The sequence below is a fragment of the Antennarius striatus genome, chromosome 16 (assembly GCF_040054535.1).
Source record: "Antennarius striatus isolate MH-2024 chromosome 16, ASM4005453v1, whole genome shotgun sequence".
Classification (NCBI taxonomy): Eukaryota; Metazoa; Chordata; class Actinopteri; order Lophiiformes; family Antennariidae; genus Antennarius; species Antennarius striatus.
In genome coordinates, this window is record NC_090791.1 from 1640202 (window position 1) to 1659565 (window position 19364).

General features: G+C 47.5%; 4 protein-coding genes across 4 annotated transcripts; 3 read left to right on the forward strand and 1 right to left on the reverse strand.

The window, feature by feature from the left end:
• Nucleotides 1–430: 430 nt before the first annotated feature.
• LOC137609345 (histone-arginine methyltransferase METTL23-like) lies at nt 431–2563 on the reverse strand. Its single transcript, XM_068336325.1, has 5 exons — nt 2308–2563; nt 1697–1801; nt 1386–1623; nt 1001–1085; nt 431–926 (listed from the first exon to the last, which is right to left on the reverse strand). The coding sequence occupies exons 1-5, from the start codon at nt 2410–2412 to the stop codon at nt 524–526; spliced, it is 936 nt and encodes a 311-aa protein (XP_068192426.1). The 5' UTR covers nt 2413–2563; the 3' UTR covers nt 431–523.
• Nucleotides 2564–2706: 143 nt separating this feature from the next.
• Nucleotides 2707–7438, forward strand: jmjd6 (jumonji domain containing 6, arginine demethylase and lysine hydroxylase). The gene is made up of 7 exons (XM_068336323.1): nt 2707–2887; nt 3001–3137; nt 4284–4672; nt 5796–6082; nt 6164–6299; nt 6371–6500; nt 6593–7438. Exons 2-7 carry the CDS (start codon nt 3009–3011, stop codon nt 6722–6724), a joined length of 1203 nt encoding a protein of 400 aa, XP_068192424.1. The 5' UTR covers nt 2707–2887; nt 3001–3008; the 3' UTR covers nt 6725–7438.
• Nucleotides 7439–7714: 276 nt separating this feature from the next.
• Nucleotides 7715–16348, forward strand: si:ch73-366l1.5 (FILIA-N KH-like domain-containing protein). The gene is made up of 4 exons (XM_068336166.1): nt 7715–8093; nt 12928–13615; nt 13764–13863; nt 16025–16348. The coding sequence occupies exons 1-4, from the start codon at nt 7854–7856 to the stop codon at nt 16137–16139; spliced, it is 1143 nt and encodes a 380-aa protein (XP_068192267.1). The 5' UTR covers nt 7715–7853; the 3' UTR covers nt 16140–16348.
• On the forward strand, nt 13905–19271 carry st6galnac2 (ST6 (alpha-N-acetyl-neuraminyl-2,3-beta-galactosyl-1,3)-N-acetylgalactosaminide alpha-2,6-sialyltransferase 2). The gene is made up of 11 exons (XM_068336167.1): nt 13905–14660; nt 15246–16140; nt 16367–17116; nt 17457–17535; nt 17672–17843; nt 17916–18066; nt 18138–18276; nt 18354–18457; nt 18557–18637; nt 18706–18808; nt 18899–19271. Exons 3-11 carry the CDS (start codon nt 17031–17033, stop codon nt 19076–19078), a joined length of 1095 nt encoding a protein of 364 aa, XP_068192268.1. The 5' UTR covers nt 13905–14660; nt 15246–16140; nt 16367–17030; the 3' UTR covers nt 19079–19271.
• The last annotated feature ends 93 nt before the right edge of the window (nt 19272–19364 follow it).

Here is a 19364-nt window from a genome sequence, read left to right on the forward strand (position 1 = left end):
TCTGTGGCGTTCCCAAACCCGTTTGGGCTCTGATTAGTTGCTGGTTTTCTCGGCTGCTGTGGTTTCCTGACCCCAACGACTCGGAGGAGACCGACTGGGGGGGGGGGGGGGGGGCGATAGAAGATGAAGAGGAGACGAAACGAGAGGAGACGGACGGAGAGAACGGAGTCAACAGAGAGGGATTTCATTAACCCCTGCTGAGTGAATCATCCGATCGATCAATTGGATTACAAGATGAGGCAGCCGATTGGCTGCAGACTGACGCCCCCTTGTGGCTTCAGGCCCCGCCCACCAACGCCGATTCGGTTGTTGTTGGAACTGAAAGATCACGACGGACGTCAGAGAAGCTTTTCTTCAGCGATGGATAAATACATAAATCAATGATCTGAATTGATTGATCAGGTTTATATGGAAACGACAGAAACAGTTTAATCACTTTTATTTATTGATCCAGTCCAGAAAAAAACACTTCATGATGAGAGAAAATGAAAGAAAGAAACCCTGAACCCGGTCCTAGCTAGTCCTACGTCTCCATCCTGGTACCAATAAGTCCTACTTCCTGATCCTGGGCGCCGGCGCGTTCTACTTCCTGATCCTGGGCGCCGGCGCGTTCTACTTCCTGATCCTGGGCGCCGGCGTGTCCTACTTCCTGATCCTGGGCGCCGGCGCGTCCTACTTCCTGATCCTGGGCGCCGGCGCGTCCTACTTCCTGATCCTGGGCGCCGGCGCGTCCTACTTCCTGATCCTGGGCACCGGCGGGTCCCACGCCGTCGGTCTTCCTGGTGATGATCATCATCTGGATGCTGTGTTTCCCCGGCAGACTCGACCCGGCCAGCTCGGCTTTATCGGCGTCAAACGTCTCCAGTTCCACCTCCACGCAGCTCAGCTTCCACCGGTGGAGCAACACCTCGATCGACCAATCAGCGCTGAGACAGAGGGAGGAGGCGGGGTCAGGATGGAGGCGTGTTCTCTACGGTGTGACATGTGGGTCGTGCTCTACCTTCTCTCCTGGTAGGTGGTCCAGAACTGAGCCCGGGGGTTCTTACGCAGCAGGAAGGCGATGGTGACGATGACGCTTTCGAACTCTGAAAAAAGAAAAAAAAAGAAAAGCTGAGTCACTGTAACGATCCTAAATCATCTAATTATAACTTTATACTTTCATATATTTGTACAGGTCGTCCTCAAGATACAAACATTCGTAGATACGAACAAACCGTGCAAGCAGCGAAATAGATTCAGATTTCACGCGTCATGTTAACATGACTCAGCCGATATCAGACTAAATGAACGGTTTGTTCTGATGTAGTAACCGATGTTGTGTTCGTATGTTGAGGACTTCCTGTAGTCTGTATTTGCTGCTCCACTTTCAGCCAATGAGGACGAACCTTGCGGGTCATAGAAGACATCCGACCCCAAGATGACGTCCAGCGCAGGAAGCAGAACCAGGTCCGGCGACACCTCCCCCCAGGTGAGGCCCACCACGGCCACGCCCCCCAGCCCGTTAGCGTCGCAGCTACGCCGACAGTTCTCCAGACACATCGGAGTCTGGGCGTTGTCCGAAAGGATGACCTTGGCGCCGCACAACGCTGCCACCACGCCCGGCAGACTCACGCCAGCGCCGATCTGTGGAGACAGACAGAACGTCCACGGGGGGGCCGGCAGGAAGCTACGCCCAAATAAGGAAGCGGCGCCTCACCTCCAGGACGGTCTTGTCCTTCAGCTGCTTCCTGTTGGTCCAGACGTACTGAGCCAGCACCGCCGCACACGGCCACACGTACATACCGTACTGGGGGTCCAGAACCTGACGGGGGCCAGTTAGAACGTAGGTGGGCTAAAGTGATGATGTCATACTATGTGATGATGTCATACTATGTGATGTCATTGGAAGTTCAACCAACCACCATCAGCACCGGTGTCTGGTTGCTCCATATTACCTCAGACACTTTATTCAGGTCGCATTTTGATGTGCACAGGTGCATTATGGGTAAAATCTGATTTTGGTCATGTTGGCTTTCTGATGATGTCATCATTTCTCTAATCTATAACTTTACATGGAGGTTGGTTTTACATGGGGGATCATTTTTAACTCTTTTGCAGTTTTAGATCGTGTTAAACAAATAAACTCCAGGTTTTATTTAAACACACCTCTGTGGAGTGGATGACGCCGACATGACATAAAGCTGTCCTCGATGACGCCTCAGTGACGTCAGATATGAGCCGCGTCATATAAAGGCGTTAGTATTGAGCTTTAATGACGTTAAGAGGTTTATGAATCTAAAGATTCTGAACGCATCAAGACAAACTGACCTCTGGGATGGACACGGACAGAGTTTCTCGTCTTCTTTTCTTTCCTTCTTCAAACGTGAAAACTTTATGAACTATTTTCGGTGTTTCCGCTTCGCTGTGCGCCATTATTAATTAATAACTTCTAAAATAATATAATCTTATTACCAGCGCTGCCGTGTCTCTCTTCCTGCTAGTTAGAAACCATTTTAATTCACGTTTATATTAATTTTACAGCGCTGGAGCTACGATCGCGTCTATTTCCGTAAACACATGTAAAAAAACGATTTAACAGCCAATCAGAATTAACGCAAAGGCCTGGCGGGAAGGTACGTTTGTAATGACATCCAATCATCGTGTACCACTGGGGAGGCGCTGCAACCAATCAGGTTCCTCTTTACGAGAAAGGGGGCGGGAGCTGCGGGAAGTCTATCTGTTGCTTTAGCTTGTGCTGCCTGTCAGCCAGCTAGCTGGTCTGATTTAGTTTAAGTCGCTCGGCCGAACAATTTTTAAAAAAGGAGTCTAAAGTTTCCCGTTAAAGACTTCCAAACGGTTTTAACACGTCATTCTGTTTGTTGTTTTATTGTCTGATCAAATAAATAAGGTGAGAGTGACACAACAGCGCAGCTAGCCGGCAGGCTAGTGAGTGTGTTCGTGTGTTAGCTCCGGGTTAGCTCCAGCTAGCTGCTAACGCGCTTCTCTGCTTAAACCCCCCAGGAGGAGGAATGAACCACAAGAGTAAGAAGCGGATCAAAGAAGCCAAACGGAGCGCCAGACCCGAACTGAAGGACTCGCTGGACTGGATCAAACACGGCTACCATGAGACCTTCGACCTGTCGCACCACACCGTGAAGGTAGAAGCTAAGCTAGCGCTAGCCTCGCCGCTGGCCACTGAGCGAGTGGAGTTTGTCACGTAGACACAGATTCCTGTGGGGGGGGGGGGGGTCAGGGTCAGGAGAGCTGGGGGGGTTTCACCTCACGGCATTAACTCACTGAAACATTACAGATGTGAACTGGTTAATAATGTTGTCATCTGTGTTTTACATTCCCATAATATCGAATAAACCAGCTACAAGCATTTCCTGTTATTTCAAATAGTTGTAAATAAAGTTTTGTATATCAGAGTCCTTTATTAATCCCCCTTAGGGAGAGATTTCTTTTCCTTACAGTCACTCTGCAGTAGAACAAAGTGAAATAGAGACAGGAGTGGATAAATCACAATTAAAAAGACAAAGGAGACTACAAATAAATAAAAGAATAAATAGACATAATTAAATATAAAGATCCAAAGCTGTTTAAATCAAATCCACTGGACTTTAAGAAAGTTCTTGAAGTCGTTTCGTCTCTCAATGCTGAAGAAGTCTCTTGGATGAGAGACGAAATGTTTTCAAGAACTTTGTTAAAGTCCAGTGGATTGATTTAAACATCTTTGGATAACCATGACCTGGATGACTGAGAACCTACACAGACATGAATGTAAACACACACACACACACACACACAGTTACAATAACAGCTGCTTCATTTGCATGTAAAAGTGAACATTTATGTCCTTTTCCTTATATTTACACCTGTATATCTATGCTAGACTATATGCACGTCTTTACAGATAAACATGTATACAAATTAATTTTAAATATATTACATGAAAATTTAGAACTAAATTCTAACAAAAATGAACAGGGATGACTGACATGTCCATTTCCTGTGCGGTGGTGCAGCTTCATAAACTATTGTTAAGTTAGTTTGATTTTCCTCCCGTTTCAGTCCTTCTACCAGGTCGCCTTGATGTTTATTTACTGTTTACTTGTGATTGTTTATTTGTGATTGTCTGGGATTAATAAAGTATCAGAAGTTATCTTGTAACTTCTGAACCAAACGTCTGTGTGCTTTAGAGAAGCGATCCTCATCCCTATGTTGTGTCTGTTCTGAACTGATGTGGTGTTTTCACTAAACGGGAACATCCCTGAACCACACTAACATCGTGTTCTGTGTTCCAGGACAACGTGGAGCGTGTCGACACCCTCCAGCTCAGCCCCGAGGAGTTCATCCGGCGCTACGAACGCCCCTACAAACCCGTCGTCCTGCTCAAGTGTCAGGAGACGTGGCCGGCTCGGGAGAAGTGGACCCTGGAGCGCCTCAAACGCAAATACCGCAACCAGAAGTTTAAGTGCGGGGAGGACAACGACGGCTACTCGGTGAAGATGAAGATGAAGTACTACACGGAGTACATGGAGTCGTCTAAGGACGACAGCCCGCTCTACATCTTCGACAGCAGCTACGGCGAACACGCCAAGCGTCGGAAGCTGCTGGAGGACTACCAGGTGCCCGTCTTCTTCAGGGACGACCTGTTCCAGTTCGCAGGAGAGAAGCGCCGGCCGCCGTACCGGTACGATCACGAACTTTCAGGGTGTCGAGAAACAGATTCACGTCGATTCGAGCGACGCCTCGTTAGCGTGTCGGAGCGCTCCGGTCACATTTTTCTGCTCACAACCGTCCTGAAACCTCGCCCAAGCTAGCGTAGCGCGTCTAACCTGTTGGATATCCTCACAGCCTCATCCAACGCTAGCATGTCTGCAGCTAGCATTCCAGCTAATGTTAGCTTGTCTGCAGCCCAATCAGCACTTCTATGGCTTTGTGCCGTCATCAGGACATCTTTTAACGGAACAGGGTTTCTCGTTAGTGATTCTGCTTATGACTCGCAGTTGATTGTACCTCCAGGAAGTAGTGCATCCCCGGGATGCACTTCAAAACATTTGTGCATCCCAACATGACGTTTATGCATTACAAAAGTAATAACAGGATATACAGTAGAAGCCGTAAGCAAACTGTTAAGTTTAATGATTGTATTAATAACAACATTTTAACTGTTTAAGTAAATAGAAAAAATTAGTAAATGATACATTATTTTTATCAAAATTAATGTCTGGTAGTCAATTTCCAAAAAAAAAAAAAAGTTTTAGAAATAAAGAAAGATGACGTTTAGTCGTCTCACCCATGGAAACAATCATTGTGGTTCAAATGTTTTTCAAACTGGTTTTTGTTTCGCTTCTTCTGCGTCTTTATTCGTACTTATCTACTATCTAATCCAGAAAACACTCGTTGTCACTTAGCTTTTCTCCAACTTTATCTTTTTCAGAGGCATGGTGATAATTTAAGACTAAGTCCTTGCTCTCTCACTGCCGTGTGCATTTTTGTGCATTTTTTTCCCAGTATTATGTCGCGGAAAAAGGTGGACGAGAACAAGAACACTGATGACTTTTTTTCACCACCTGCTAATGCTAGCTTAGCATTTTGCTGGCTGAAACCTGAGATCAGCAGACTATGTAAAAAACTTATCTTTTACTGTTCTGTCCGTTCACTTGCTGTTGTTGATCGTCGCTCCTTCATCAGGAGGAAGAGGAGACGACTCTGGACCCGTTTATAGAAACGCTGTTTGATCGAAGTGAATCGAACGTTTTTCCACTGCAGTCAGAATAATCTGATGGATTAAAGAAGTCGTCTGTCTCCAGGTGGTTTGTGATGGGCCCCGCCCGCTCCGGCACCGGCATCCACATCGACCCGCTGGGCACCAGCGCCTGGAACGCCCTGGTCCAGGGTCACAAGCGCTGGTGCCTGTTCCCCACCAACACGCCGCGCGAGCTCATCAAGGTGACCCGAGACGACGGGGGCAACCAGCAGGACGAGGCTATCACCTGGTTCCAGGTCATCTACCCCCGCACGCAGCAGCCCGGCTGGCCCCCGGAGTTCGCCCCGCTGGAGATCCTGCAGAAGCCCGGCGAGACCGTCTTCGTTCCCGGTCAGCGATTGGACGGTCTCGCCGCTAACGGGGCGGTTTTTTGTTTTGTTTGTGTGATGCTAACCAGCGTATCGTCCACAGGGGGGTGGTGGCACGTGGTCCTGAACCTGGACACCACCATCGCCGTGACCCAGAACTTCGCCAGCAAAACCAACTTCCCCATCGTGTGGCACAAAACGGTTCGCGGGCGTCCGAAACTGTCCAGGAAGTGGTACCGGTAAGGATCCGTCAGACCGACCGAACATCCGTCCGTCGATCTGCTGAGTCGACACAAACGTCTGTCTGCAGGATCCTGAAGCAGGAGCGGCCCGACCTGGCGGCGCTGGCCGACAAGGTGGACCTCCAGGAGTCGACGGGCATCGCGTCGGACAGCTCCAGCGACTCCTCCTCCTCCAGCTCCTCGGACTCCGAGTCGGACGTGAGTTCTCAAACGCGGCGGATCCATTTATCGCTTCCTGTTCTGTCGCGTTTCATCATCAGAACGCCGTCTGTTTCCCCCCGCCCCCTCAGGCCGGGTCGAGCTCCGAGGGCGACGCCATGTCTCACCGCAGGAAGAAGAGGCGGACCTGCGGGATGACGGCCAACGGCGACACCAGCACCAAGGATGATTGTGTCAGCAAGGAGAGGAGCTCGTCGCGGTGACCTCTGACCTCTTTCGGGCCCCCGGCGGTGACCCTTCTGCTCACACACACACACAAACGCGGCTGCTTCCTGTCCTGTACGGATGATCGTTGCGAAAGCGCCGGCTGCTTTTAAAGACAAGACGGATGTTGATGGTCCGGCGCCACGCTCGTCGCCGTGGGAACTGTGGGCTTTAAATCTTCTGGTGGGAGTTTGTGGAGGTGAACACGTCGGTGTGTTTAATTTGATGGGTTCTCAATGGGCGTGGCCACAGCAGAGGGTGAGTCACAGGGCTAGCTGCTGAGTGAGCTAATGGCTAACGTGCTAGTGCTAAACAATCACGTCTGTGAGCTTCTGTCACTGTCCTGGAACTGTTAGGTTTATTAATGAGGGAAAAAGCTTTGTTAGTGTTAGCGCTCTTGCTAACATGACAACAGACTCATGGTTGATTTGTGTCTTGGACTCATCACTTCCTGTTTCCTGTGGCTTATATTTTTACTAATTCAATGCGTGAGCGTTTTAGGTGCACACACATCGGTGGAGGTTTTGAGGTGCGTCCCTCAAAAAAAACAGATTTTCAATAAAAAAATACAGGATTAAATATTTTCTTTTTTGTGTACAAGCATTTTGAAAAAGCTTGATATGTTTCCAGTTGTAGGAAGCACTGAATTCCCATGATGCAATGCTGTTTACCTGTGTTCTTAGAAATCATTCTAATCAAGTTAGATGAAATTAAACTACTGGAGAATTAAAGTCAAAAATTTTTTTTTTTTAAATTTATTATTATTAATAATCTTATTAAAAGTGGAAGCTTGAATGGAAAGATCAAATTTACTTATATATTTTTTTTCATAGTTCCAGATTACAACAGTCATACGTCATTATAGCTACAAATGTTTATAAAATGATGACGTAGTACGTCAGAGGAAGGTTTTTCACTAAGTACGTAACCGTTTTATCCTGAAATATTTTTATTTTAGTTTTGAAAATTTGCTCCCCGACAGCGGTAATCGTGTATATCCGGTAGAGGCTTTTATTGTGAAAGGCAGCCGGAAGAGTGGCGGGTCGTCACGCTCATCTGTTGCGCTCAGATAGAGCGGAGCTCAGAGCGCGCTGGGCTGCCGCCTGATAAACACCTCAGAAGTTCGTCATGGACCTGGACCCGGTCGTCCTCATCCCGGCCTTCATCTTCACCGTCGTGGCCGTTTATGTCGCCTCGTCCTTCCTCAGCCGGAAGGTGGACTCCTCCTCATCCTCATCCCCCGGTAAGAAGCCTCAGACCGGCTACGGGGACGACGTCCCTCCGTCCAGGGCGCTGGGACAGACTCTCCGACCCGAGAACCAAGCGTCTCCCCCCGCAGAACTTCCGGTGGCCACCGCCAGCATCCAGGTACGATCGATCGATTCTGATCGATTAATATCCCTACATGACAAATTGTTGATTTGAAAAGGGAAACTTTTTACTTAGAAAAAAGTTGACATCTTGATAAAGATTATTGCTATCAGGAAAATGAAATTAAACTTTAATTATTTAATATTTATATTTTAAATGTAATATTTTTTAAGTTTAAGAAGATTCAACTTTCAAATCGAACTAATGCTAAAAGTGATCAATCTGACAACAGGAGTGTGACAACTTTTATTTACACAACATGATCAGGGCTCAATCAATAATTGGTTTGTAACCCATCTGACATTTGCTGTGCTGTTGTCAAAAATCAATAATGTGTGATTAAATGTTCTCATTAGAACCACACAGGTTATTAGAACACCTGAGTCGTATTTCATGTTCCCCTGAGGATCAGTCTAATATCTGTTGATCATCGGTTTGTTCTATTGATCTATTGATCAAGTTCTTCAGATCAGTCAAAGTTCCATTTTAACGTTCTGGTAGGTTCTTCTGTTTCGTCCAGTCAGGGGCGTCGCCAGTCCTGGATCTGAGACTCTTCTCCTGAATTTATTGGATAGAAAAAGGGGGCGTGTCAACGTCGGATCAATCAAAGTTTCTTTAATTTAGTTAAGTTGAGACTTTTTGAGACGTTTGTGGAAAATTGTTGTCAAAAAGTCCAAAAGTAACAAAAATCACGTCAAAATGCTCTTCAGGTTGCTCCGCCCCTCTTGAGGTTGCCCCACCCCTCATTTCTTAAGATGATGCTGTGGCCAATGAGACGTCAAGGGCGGTCCTTCTGGACCCGCCCCTCATCTTCAACCCATTATCAAGTTATCCAGTGTCCGACATGCATCCGACAGGGATGAGGGATGTTTGAGGGAGGTGGGGCATCATAAAGATCAGCCAATCAGAAAGCTGCTTTTCTGATGGTCGTCTCCTGGTTGTCCGTCGGATGATTGGTGGGTTTGTGGCAGTTGTTGCGGGCAGATGTCTCCCGAACGGGTCGGGATTCCTCTTTGAGGAGGAACGTATCCATGGCAACGGGAACACGAACGCTACTGTAGTGTTATGGTCTGTATCTGGTGCAGACCTGAAGCCTATATTTACACCTGTGTGTGTTGGGGGTGTCACATGACCACATGTCTGTGCTGTAGAAGCAGCAGACAGATGTGCTGTTAGTTAGCGGCTAAAGGCCACGCCCCCCTCGTCGCTGATAACAAACGCGCCGAGACGAGGCCTCCACTGCTGCAGCAGAGCATCATGGGACGTTTGTCCTCGGACAGAAGGCCTCTGTTCAGATAAAACACACAACTTGTGTCGCCTCCTGTTCTGACTGAAGCTGTTTGAGTCACAACAGTTAGCTGACAGTTAGCTTACTGTTAGCTTACTGTTAGCCTACAGCGCTATCACAGCCGGGACTCCATGAACGTCTTTTAACAAAGTGAAAGTTAACGTCAGGTGACGTCATGTGTTCACACAAACTGAATGTCTCTGTGTGTGTTAGCTTTAGCATCAGCTTGCTACCGCGATAAAAGAATCTGGATCTGTTTAGCTTTAGCCACAGCTAGTAGATTGATATTACGACCTGACATCTGTTAGCTTTAGCTTCACTCTTTTAGCTTTAGCCTCTGCTAGATTGATATTGGAACCTGTTAGCTTTGCCCTCCAGGTTCATTCACATGTTAGCGTTTGGCTTCTGCCTATATGTTAACTGTTCTGAACAACCGTTAGCATATGGCGTCTGCCTGTATGCTAATGGTTCTGAACCCCCAGGTCCCCCCGATGCTGGAGCGCCGCAGGCGGTGGCGTTCTGCCACCGCTTCCTGTTTTTAGATTTACGGCCTGCCATCTGAGCCGGCGCCCGATGTAGCCTCTGACATTTATGTTCTTAGCATGTTTTTCTGGTCCTGGGTCTAACGTTACCGCTCCACCTCCACCCAGCCTGCATCCTAAAAAGGCAAAAAGTGGAGTTCTCCGTCGCGGTGCTTGTTTACTCCGACTGATGGAGGACGGAGGACGGAGGACGGAGTCACTCCTGAGGGACTGCAGGAAGTGAGGAAGAGTTGGTGTGAAGGAGGAAGAGTGAGGCGTGGAGGAGCTGCCATGCTTTTAGGGTTCCTCTCCCTCCGTTGTGTTCAGCCCGTTGGCTGTGGTGATGCAGCTCCATATATGGTCGTGTCAGTGGTCTAGTCTGTTAATAGGACGGGATCGAACCCTCAGCCAGAACCTGATCCAGGGTCAGACCTGCAGAGGTTTTACTTCTTGTTGTTCTGGTCGGATCTGAACTGGACTGGACTGAACTGGTCTGGACTGGTCTGGTCTGGACTGGCTGGTCTGGACTGGTCTGGACTGGACTGGTCTGGTCTGGACTGGACTGGACTGGACTGGTCTGGTCTGGACTGGTCTGGTCTGGACTGGTCTGGACTGGACTGGTCTGGTCTGGACTGGTCTGGTCTGGACTGGTCTGGTCTGATGACACCTAAAGGGCTCTCCAGGCTAACGCTGTTTCTAATGGCTCCGCCTCCCCTGAGGTGATTCCAGTCGGTACCATCACCACCAGCTCTGGTACCCCTCCCACCCAACTCCTAATCCCCCCCATCCTCCCAGCTGACCGTTTCCACGGTAACCGGCAGGATGACAAAACACAAAGTGTAGAGAAGGAGAGTTCAGTGCATCATGGGAAGTCTCCTAGGGCAGCCGAGCTACGGATTAGCCTAAGCTAGCGTGTTGGTTCCGGACCATCAGGATCTTCATCTGATGATGATGATGATGATGATGATGTCATGTTGAACTTCCTGAACCTACAAACACATTTGAGCGTTTTTGGACACCGATCCAGTGTGGGAATCTGGGCTTTGGATCCAAGAACCACTTCATCAAGCCCCGCCCCCCCCCCATCCAGTACGGAGCGCTTTGCCCCGATGAGTCAGCGCGACGAGTCAGTGCGACGAGTCAGCGCGACGAGTCAGCGCTCCGTTGTTCAGATCTTTCAGCTGTTTAACGGCTCAGGAATCCAGCAGGAAGGAACCGGCGTTTCAAGATGAGTGGACGGCGTTCCAGTCTGACGACGTGTGTATGGGGGTGTGGTGGGGGTGGGGGCAACTGGACTGTTGGAATCTCGCTGTCTGACCTCCCATGATGCCGTTGGTTGGTCTCTCAGTGAGTCATCAGAAGCAGGTCTATGACATCGGTCAACATAGTTTAGCACAAAGACAGGAAGTAGGGGATTGTCCAAGCGCTTTTGGAGCTACTTGTTAGCTAGGTCGTCACCAAACCATCCCATGCTAATCATCTGGTTAGCATGGGCTAAAAGACGCTACAAGCTAACTTTGAGCTAACTGGCGTGAGAAGCTAGCTGAGTTGAAAGTCCGTATCAGTTAACCCTTTAGACGATGGGTCCTAGAGACTAAGCTGCAGGGCTGTCCAGGCTAACGCTAAGCTAAAGGGCCCTGGAGGTGCCTGCTCGGCTGTTGTTGAAACATTCCGTAAACCCTGGTATCTCTTCTGGGCTCTTGACCTTTGACCTCTGACAGATGAACGCTGTCAGTTGCAGCCCCCCGTTGAGGATCGGGTGCCGGCTGCCGCTGACAGCAGGACAAACCGGAGCGTCTCTGGTGGACGTCTGTCCCGACACACCTGTCGGTGTCGGCTGAGACGGCTCTGACATGTCAGCGCGTTTTCTGCTGATGCTGCGGATTGTCCGATCCAGGACCTGGAGGGGGACCTGGTTTATGTGTTACCCCAATTGGACCACCTCCCTCTTGTGGATCCAGATCAGCTGGTCCAACATCGCTAGAGCTAACGCTGCTTAGTAACACTAAACATTTTAGCCTGACGCTAATATTGGCTACCGCACTACAGTTGGCAGACAAACACGATTTTAAGATCAGTCGCTACGGTAACGTCATCGATCCTTTTGTCTACGGCCCTCAGCTGCTTTGATGAGGCGTTGCGTTCAAGTTCCCTCGGAAACGCGAGACTGCAGAGACAATGTTCCCATTGTGTTCCCTGGGACACGAGCTTTAAATACGTACAATAAGTGTTTTTTCCATTTCTCCGCTTAAATTTTGAACCTGGGACTCATCATCATGTTTGGATCTCGCGCGAGTTTCTCGTCACAAGACTGTCCTGCGCGATTCAGCCTAATTAAAATAGACCAATAGAGGAGTTGGTCTTACTTTATCACCACGCCTCTGAAAAAGCTGCAAAAGTTGGAGAAAAACCAAGTGACAATTAGTGCTTTCCTGAATAAAAAAAACAATCAGAAGTTAACGAAGAAAGAGAGACAGATATTATGGTGGACAGTTCGGATAAAGACCCAGAAGAAGTCAAACAAAAACCAGCAAAAATCCGGACATTTGTACCGCGATGGACACGATTGTTTACACGGGTGAGACACGGATAAACGTCAGCACCCAAACAGGAGGATATATAAATGAAAGACAGACTGTATTACATCTTTTTTTTTTTTTCACACTGTTTTTTCTTTAGAATTACCACCAGGCGGTAACGTTTTGACAAAAATAGTCATTCAGTTGTTTTTGTTCTTGTTACTGAAACGATTACGACATCATTGTTAATAAAATCATTTTTATATGCTACTATTGGCAAAACAAATATTCTGTTGTCACTTCTGGGACGCACAAACGTGTTTGTAGTGCATCCCAGGGATGCGCTACTTGTTAGCCGCTAACAAGTCAAACCAGATTTTCTCATGTGGAAGCTACATTTGGACTAGCCCATTAGCGATAGCATAGTGTCTAATGGAATCTGCAAAATATTTCATGAAGACACAAATGATCTCGAGATGGCTGAAAACTCTTTGTCTCTTCAGACTGTCCAGGAACCGGCACCAGAACCAGTGAAAGTACCAGAACCAGTTCCAGAACCAGTGAAAGTACCAGAACCAGTTCCGGAACCAGTAAAAGTACCAGAACCAGTGAAAGTACCAGAACCAGTTCCGGAACCAGTAAAAGTACCAGAACCAGTTCCAGAACCAGTGAAAGTACCAGAACCAGTTCCGAAACCAGTAAAAGTACCAGAACTAGTTCCAGAACCAGTAGAAGTACCAGAACCTGTTCCTAAACCAAAGAAAGCACCAGAACCTGTCCCAGAACCAGTGAAAGCACCAGAACCAGTTCCAGAACCAGTGAAAGCACCAGAACCTGTTCCAGAACCAGTGAAAGAACCAGTTCCAGAACCAGTGAAAGCACCAGAACCTGTCCTCAAGCCAGTGAAAGTACCGGAACCTGTTCCAGAACCCGTCCCTGAAGCAGAGAAAGCTCCAGAACCTGTTCCTGAACTTGAAAAAGTACCAGAATCTGTTCCTGAATTAGAAACAGTACCAGAACCTGTCTCAGAACCAGAAAAAGAACTGGATCTAGTTCCTGAATCTGTCCCAGAACCTGAGTCCAAGCCTGAACCACCTGAAGAAGTCCAGCTCCCGGTAACTGAACCTGAACCTGAGCCTGAGCCTGAACCTGAACCCGTCCCACCAGAACCAGAGGTCGTCTTGAACAAAGGTACGGCTGCTGGAGGCGGCCAAATGTAACGGGACGTTACGTTGCGTTTAAAGACCCGTTAATCTTGACGTTCAGACTCTAGGGTTGCGTTTAAAGGCCCGTTCCTCTGGACGTTTGACCTCTGACCCCTGCTGTCTCCTGGCGACAGGTGAGGCGGCGGCTGAGGACAAGGTGACGTTCACTCCCGGAAAGAAGCAGAGTAAGTTTGAGATGCTGATGACGAAGGAGGAGATCGAGGAAGAGCAGAGGTCAGTCCGGACTCCCGTCATGATGAGGTCATACGTGTGATGATGTCATACCTGTCATACGTGTGCTAACACAATAACTCATGCTCTCCGTCCCGGTTCATCCTACCTGCACGAGCTGACTTACTCTTGTCATTTCCTACATCTCCCAGAATGCCTTTCTTTTTTTTACTTTTTGGTGAAACTTTAAACAATAAAAACAAACTTTAGGGGACAAATAAACAAACGTGGGTCACATGACCTCCAGCTGGTCGTTGGAACTAAATGTTCCTGAAAAGGTTGGAAACTGCAGTGTCTCGTCGCGGCAGAGTAGCGCCCCCTACAGGACGAATTGGGTCACTACATGTTTGAACTGTCAAGGAGTTGTGTAAAATGTATATATATATGTAATATAATTATATTATATATATATAATATATATATAAATTATACATAATTATATACATATATGTGTGTGTGGCCAGAAGTATGTGGACGGTGTGACTTGGATTCACTGCATCCCTTTTTTAACACCTTTATTTTGATCTTCTTCTGTCAAAAACTCATCGATGGTGTGAGTTCATCCTGATTGGCTGAATTTGTGCTGAAACGTACCGTTGACCAATCGCTTGGCAGGACCAGTAGGTCCGGTCGGACCCGTGTGTCCGTCCAGGTGTTCTTGTTCTGTTGTTCCCCTCAGAGAACCCGTCTGGTTCCGGTTTCGCCTCCGTCCGCTTCGGTATGAGCGGTCGCTTCCTTCACGCCACTGATTTAATCCGGCTGCTAACTCTGCATGCTACATGCTAACACCTCAGCTAACGGTGAGTGCTGGGATCAATAATGATAATTAATAACCTGTCTACGGAAGCCCCAAGAGGCCAGAGAGGAAGACACTTTGATGATCATTTACTCAAAGGAATGTGTCTTCAGATATTTTAAAATCTGAAATATGACAATTTATTTTTTTATATTAAAAAATAAAGTTGGCATTTGTAACTGTAAATACTTATTTTGGCCACCAGAGGTCACTGTTTCTTAACTCAGTCGATGGACTCCAAACAATGTTGGAAAATAATCCAACATGTTTTTCCTGCCACAGGCAGAAAAAACTAGATTTATAAATATCTGGTCGGATTGTGTTTTGGCTCTTTGGGCTTCCGTACATTTAATCGTATTTATTTCAAATATCCTACAAACATCTGCTTTTATTTTTCGGCTTTTTTAGGATAATAATTCTAATTTCTATAAGTCAAAGTTGGAGTAAAACATGTTGATGCCTGAGCTTGAATTAACGACCCGTGTTAATAATTGATAAATATACTTGTATATATTTTTCTGATTGCATCTCGAATTGATCACATTTTGTGAAACAGGAAGTAGTTTTCATCTTGGTTTTTTCCTCCCAGGGTTCCTGAATGATCTGCGGATGGATTCTCCGATAGAATCTGATCGGATCCGATCCCTGGAGACGAACCGATCGACCGCCTCTCGTTTCATCGGATGTCAAAATTGTTTCTACTTTTCTGATTGTTGTGTCGAAACGTTTTTGGAACAGACTGTTTGGAACTTTAGCCGACGCGCTAACAAAAGTCATTTTGCTTATTTGTTTTTAGCTGAAAGCTGTTAATAAGCTTGCGTGGCTAAAAATAGTAATAGTTGTACGTTAGTGTTGAAGTAGCAAACTGTCAAATGAGCTAATCGTAAGTAAACAAACTAAAAGATTTATTACGGTCGACCTGTCAAACTAAACCCCGCCCTTAAGCCAATCGATAATGGTGGGCGTGGCTTAGTCTGACAGGCTAGCCAGTCCGACAGGTAACCAGGAACTGTGGGTGGAGTCAAACGGGATCAGCAGGTGCTTCAGGTCTCGTGGTGTGTTCGAGTGTTTGTGTTCAAGCGTGAAATAAATAAAGGTGTGAAACTGAGCTGATGTTGTGTGTTTGTTCCTAAGCTCCGCCCACATGTCTGCTTTGTTTGTTCCTAAGCTCCGCCCACATGTCTGGTTTGAATTCAGGGTAAAGAAAACCAGTGAGTTCCAAGGAGAACCACACAGAATAACATATACATAAACTCTATGTATTGAAATATTTTTAAGTGTATATATATGTTTTTTTTTCTTATTTATAGTTTTTTTTAAGTATGTTTTGGAAACTTGTGTACGTTTGTATGGTGGTTAAACTCCCAGGGTGCAACAGGAGCAGCTGGCGGCCATCTTCCTCCTGCTGAGGGAGAACCAGGAGGCGCTGGGGGAGGTGACGGAGGGAGACATGGAGGAGCAGCTGAAGCTCTACTCCCTTTAAGGTGCGCCATCTTCTGTCACCACGGCAACGCCGACTCAGGATGATGTGAACGTAAATATAATAATTAAATGTTGAAGGTGTTCAGACATTTTTAATCTGTTTTCAATGTGATCAATGATTTAAATTGATCAATCATAACATGATGAATAAATGAACTCGTGTTTATTTCATGTCTTTGTTTTATTTCTTTGTTGGGGTTAATCACAACTTTTTCTCCTTTTCTTCAGAACTGAAGACCGAAGAGGGCAAACGTCTCCAACATTTAAATATCACCTGATTGATAATCTATATTTATAATATATTTACATTTCTTTATAATAATTTTAAATTACTTGAATGGAATAAATAAACTTTTCATCCAGTCAGGATTCACTGATGTAAAAACAGGAAGAAAGTTTGAATGTTAGCCTCAATGATCCAGTCAGAAACCATCTAAGTCCCGCCTCTCGCTGACTGCTAGCCAATCATATTTGATGATTATAATAAATCAGATGTCCACTGTCCTGTTATTATTATTATTATTATTGTTAGCCTGTTAGCTTAGCATGAGAAGCATCACTTTCATAGTTGAGTTTTTATTGTTTTTTATTTGTTTAGATGACTTTTGCAATAAATTGTTGTTTAATTAAATAAAAATCAATTTTGTCATTTTAAAAATACAAAAACAACCTCTGGATCCTGGTGGTCCACCAGCAGAACCAGAACCAGCAGAACCAGAACCAGCAGAACCAGAACCAGTAGCATCACCACCCAGGATGCACCGGGTGGCCGGGAAGCACCTGAGGTCACGTGGAGCCCTCGCGCCCACCTGCTGATCAGCCGGCTGCTATCTGGCCACGTGATTCCGCGCGTGGACTTCAGCCTGGAGCGTCAGCCGGGAGGAGAAGCGGGATGAGGGTCTGCTCGGTGAAGGCCGCCGTCCTGCTGCTGCTGCTCGGCGTCGGCGTCTCCATCGTTTACCTCACGCGCAGCGGCCGGTAGGTGAACACCTGCGACACGCGCGTGGGAAGACTTCCCACGCGCCAACTGGAAACGGAAGGGAAGTTTCCCGGTTCGTCCAGGTCACCAGGTGGGGGCGGGTCCGCGTGAGCACCGGGGAACGAGCAGCAGCACGACCCGGAACGTTACCGGGACAGCGTGTATAAACGTTGTGTTAGTTAATGAAGAGTTAAAAGAATTAATGGACACGTGACTGGAAGCCCGTCACCTGTTTTTAGTAAATAAAGTTATAATTTGAACAACAATCTTATTCCATAAACATCTCTCCAATAACGATAAATAACGGGTGAACCTTTGATTTTTGTGTTGTGACGTCAGGCGGCGGCCAGCAGGGGGCGGAGTCGCGTTTCCAGGTGAACACCGGGCGGAATGGAACGCGTCTCCGGAGGAAGAGACGGTCAGTGTGTGTTTCCCTCCACAATACAAAATATAAAACTTTATTGACAGCAAGAAGGAACACAAAACTTTATAGAGATAGAAGACGGTGTCATCTGCGCATCGATGTGTATACGTATCTGTGGTAACGTTCTCAGGTGGAGGCGTCGTGTTCTCTCAGGCGAGCCGTGAGGAACGATGTCGACCTCAAACGGCGGTTCCGTTTCTCGGTACCGGTCCTCCAGTGGGCGGGAAGCTTCTCCGCATCCGACTGGAAGCGTCTGAACGGTCGGATGCCTCCTTACGGCTGGATGGGCCTCCCGATCGACGGTAACTCCAGACGTTCCTTCAGCTCCTTCGGGTTCTCCGTCTGACCTAACCCGGGTTCTCCTCCTCCTCCAGCCGTGAAATCGGCGCTCGTCCTCAACAGTTCCCGCCTCTTCCGGCGCGACTCACCTGACAGGTGCGTCCGTTGCGCCGTGGTGGGAAACGGGGGCATCCTGCGGGGCTCCGGACAGGGGAAGGACATCGACGGCCACGACCTGGTGTTCAGGTGAAGTCCAGGTCGTTAGCATGACTCAGCAGTTATTGATTGGTCTGATGGTTTCCGACGGTTTCCGGCAGGATGAACGGAGCTGTGATCGACGGGTTTGAAGACGACGTGGGGACGAAGATCTCCTTCTACGGGTTCACCACCAACACCATGAAGAACGCCCTGCTCCTCTACGAGGACGACGGGTTTACCCAGATCCCTCAGGGGCCGGTGAGGCTGGCGTGCACACTTTTAACACGCTAGCATGTGAGCAGGCTAACATGTTAGCATGGTGTCGCCTTCTCCAGGAGATCAAGTACATCTTCATCCCATCAGACCTCAGAGATTATGTCATGATGGCGGCGGCGATCGAGGGTCGCGTCGTCTCCTCCGGTAGAGACCGGGGGGACAAGTGAGTTCCTGTCCTGATCAGTTTGATCGACGATCGATTGGTTTATGTTTAAACCGTTAAGGTTACACTAGATTCTGTTCGTCTACGTCGCTCCAACAGGCCCTGGAAGTATTTCGGTCGCAAACCTCCTGAGAACTTCAAGATTCTCCACCCGGACTTCATCTCCTACGTGACCGACAGGTAGACGACGCCCGTCGGATGGACGTCGGATCCGCGTCGCGCCTCTGAATCTGTCGTTTGTCTTTCAGCTTCCTGTCGTCTCACCTGCGGCGTAACGTCCGGACGCGCGACCTCTACATGCCGAGCACCGGAGCCCTGATGTTGCTGACGGCCCTACACACCTGTGACCAGGTGAGGAACCACCTGACCTGCCGTCGGCTAGCCGGCTAGGAATCGCTAAGAGGCGATGCTAACGTTGGTCATGGGTTTGCGTTCCCGCAGGTTTCCGCGTACGGCTTCATCACCAGGAACTACAAGCTGTTCTCCGATCACTACTACGACTCCCGCCGGAGGCCGCTGAGGTTCTACTCCAATCACGACCTGCGGATGGAGAGCGAGCTGTGGGAGGGGCTACACCGGCGTGATGTCATCAGGTTGTACCAGAGAGAAGGAAGCAGCTGATCCCAGATCGTTACATTTATACTTCATGAGATTCCAAATATTTTTTAGTTATGTCCGTATTTATGATTATAATTTGTAAATATGCATCGTCGTGGTTAGATCCAGACCTTTTTAATGTATGATTGAAAGCGTTTTTGAATGAAGCAAATTTTATTTTATGTAAAATTCTTTTTCATTTGTGAATCTTTTTAACATTTTCTCAATTTTACACTTTTTTAAAATAAGTAAATAAAGGAAGTGAAGCTGACTCTATGAGCTCCTCTCTGTTTGCTTTGGAAAATCTCTT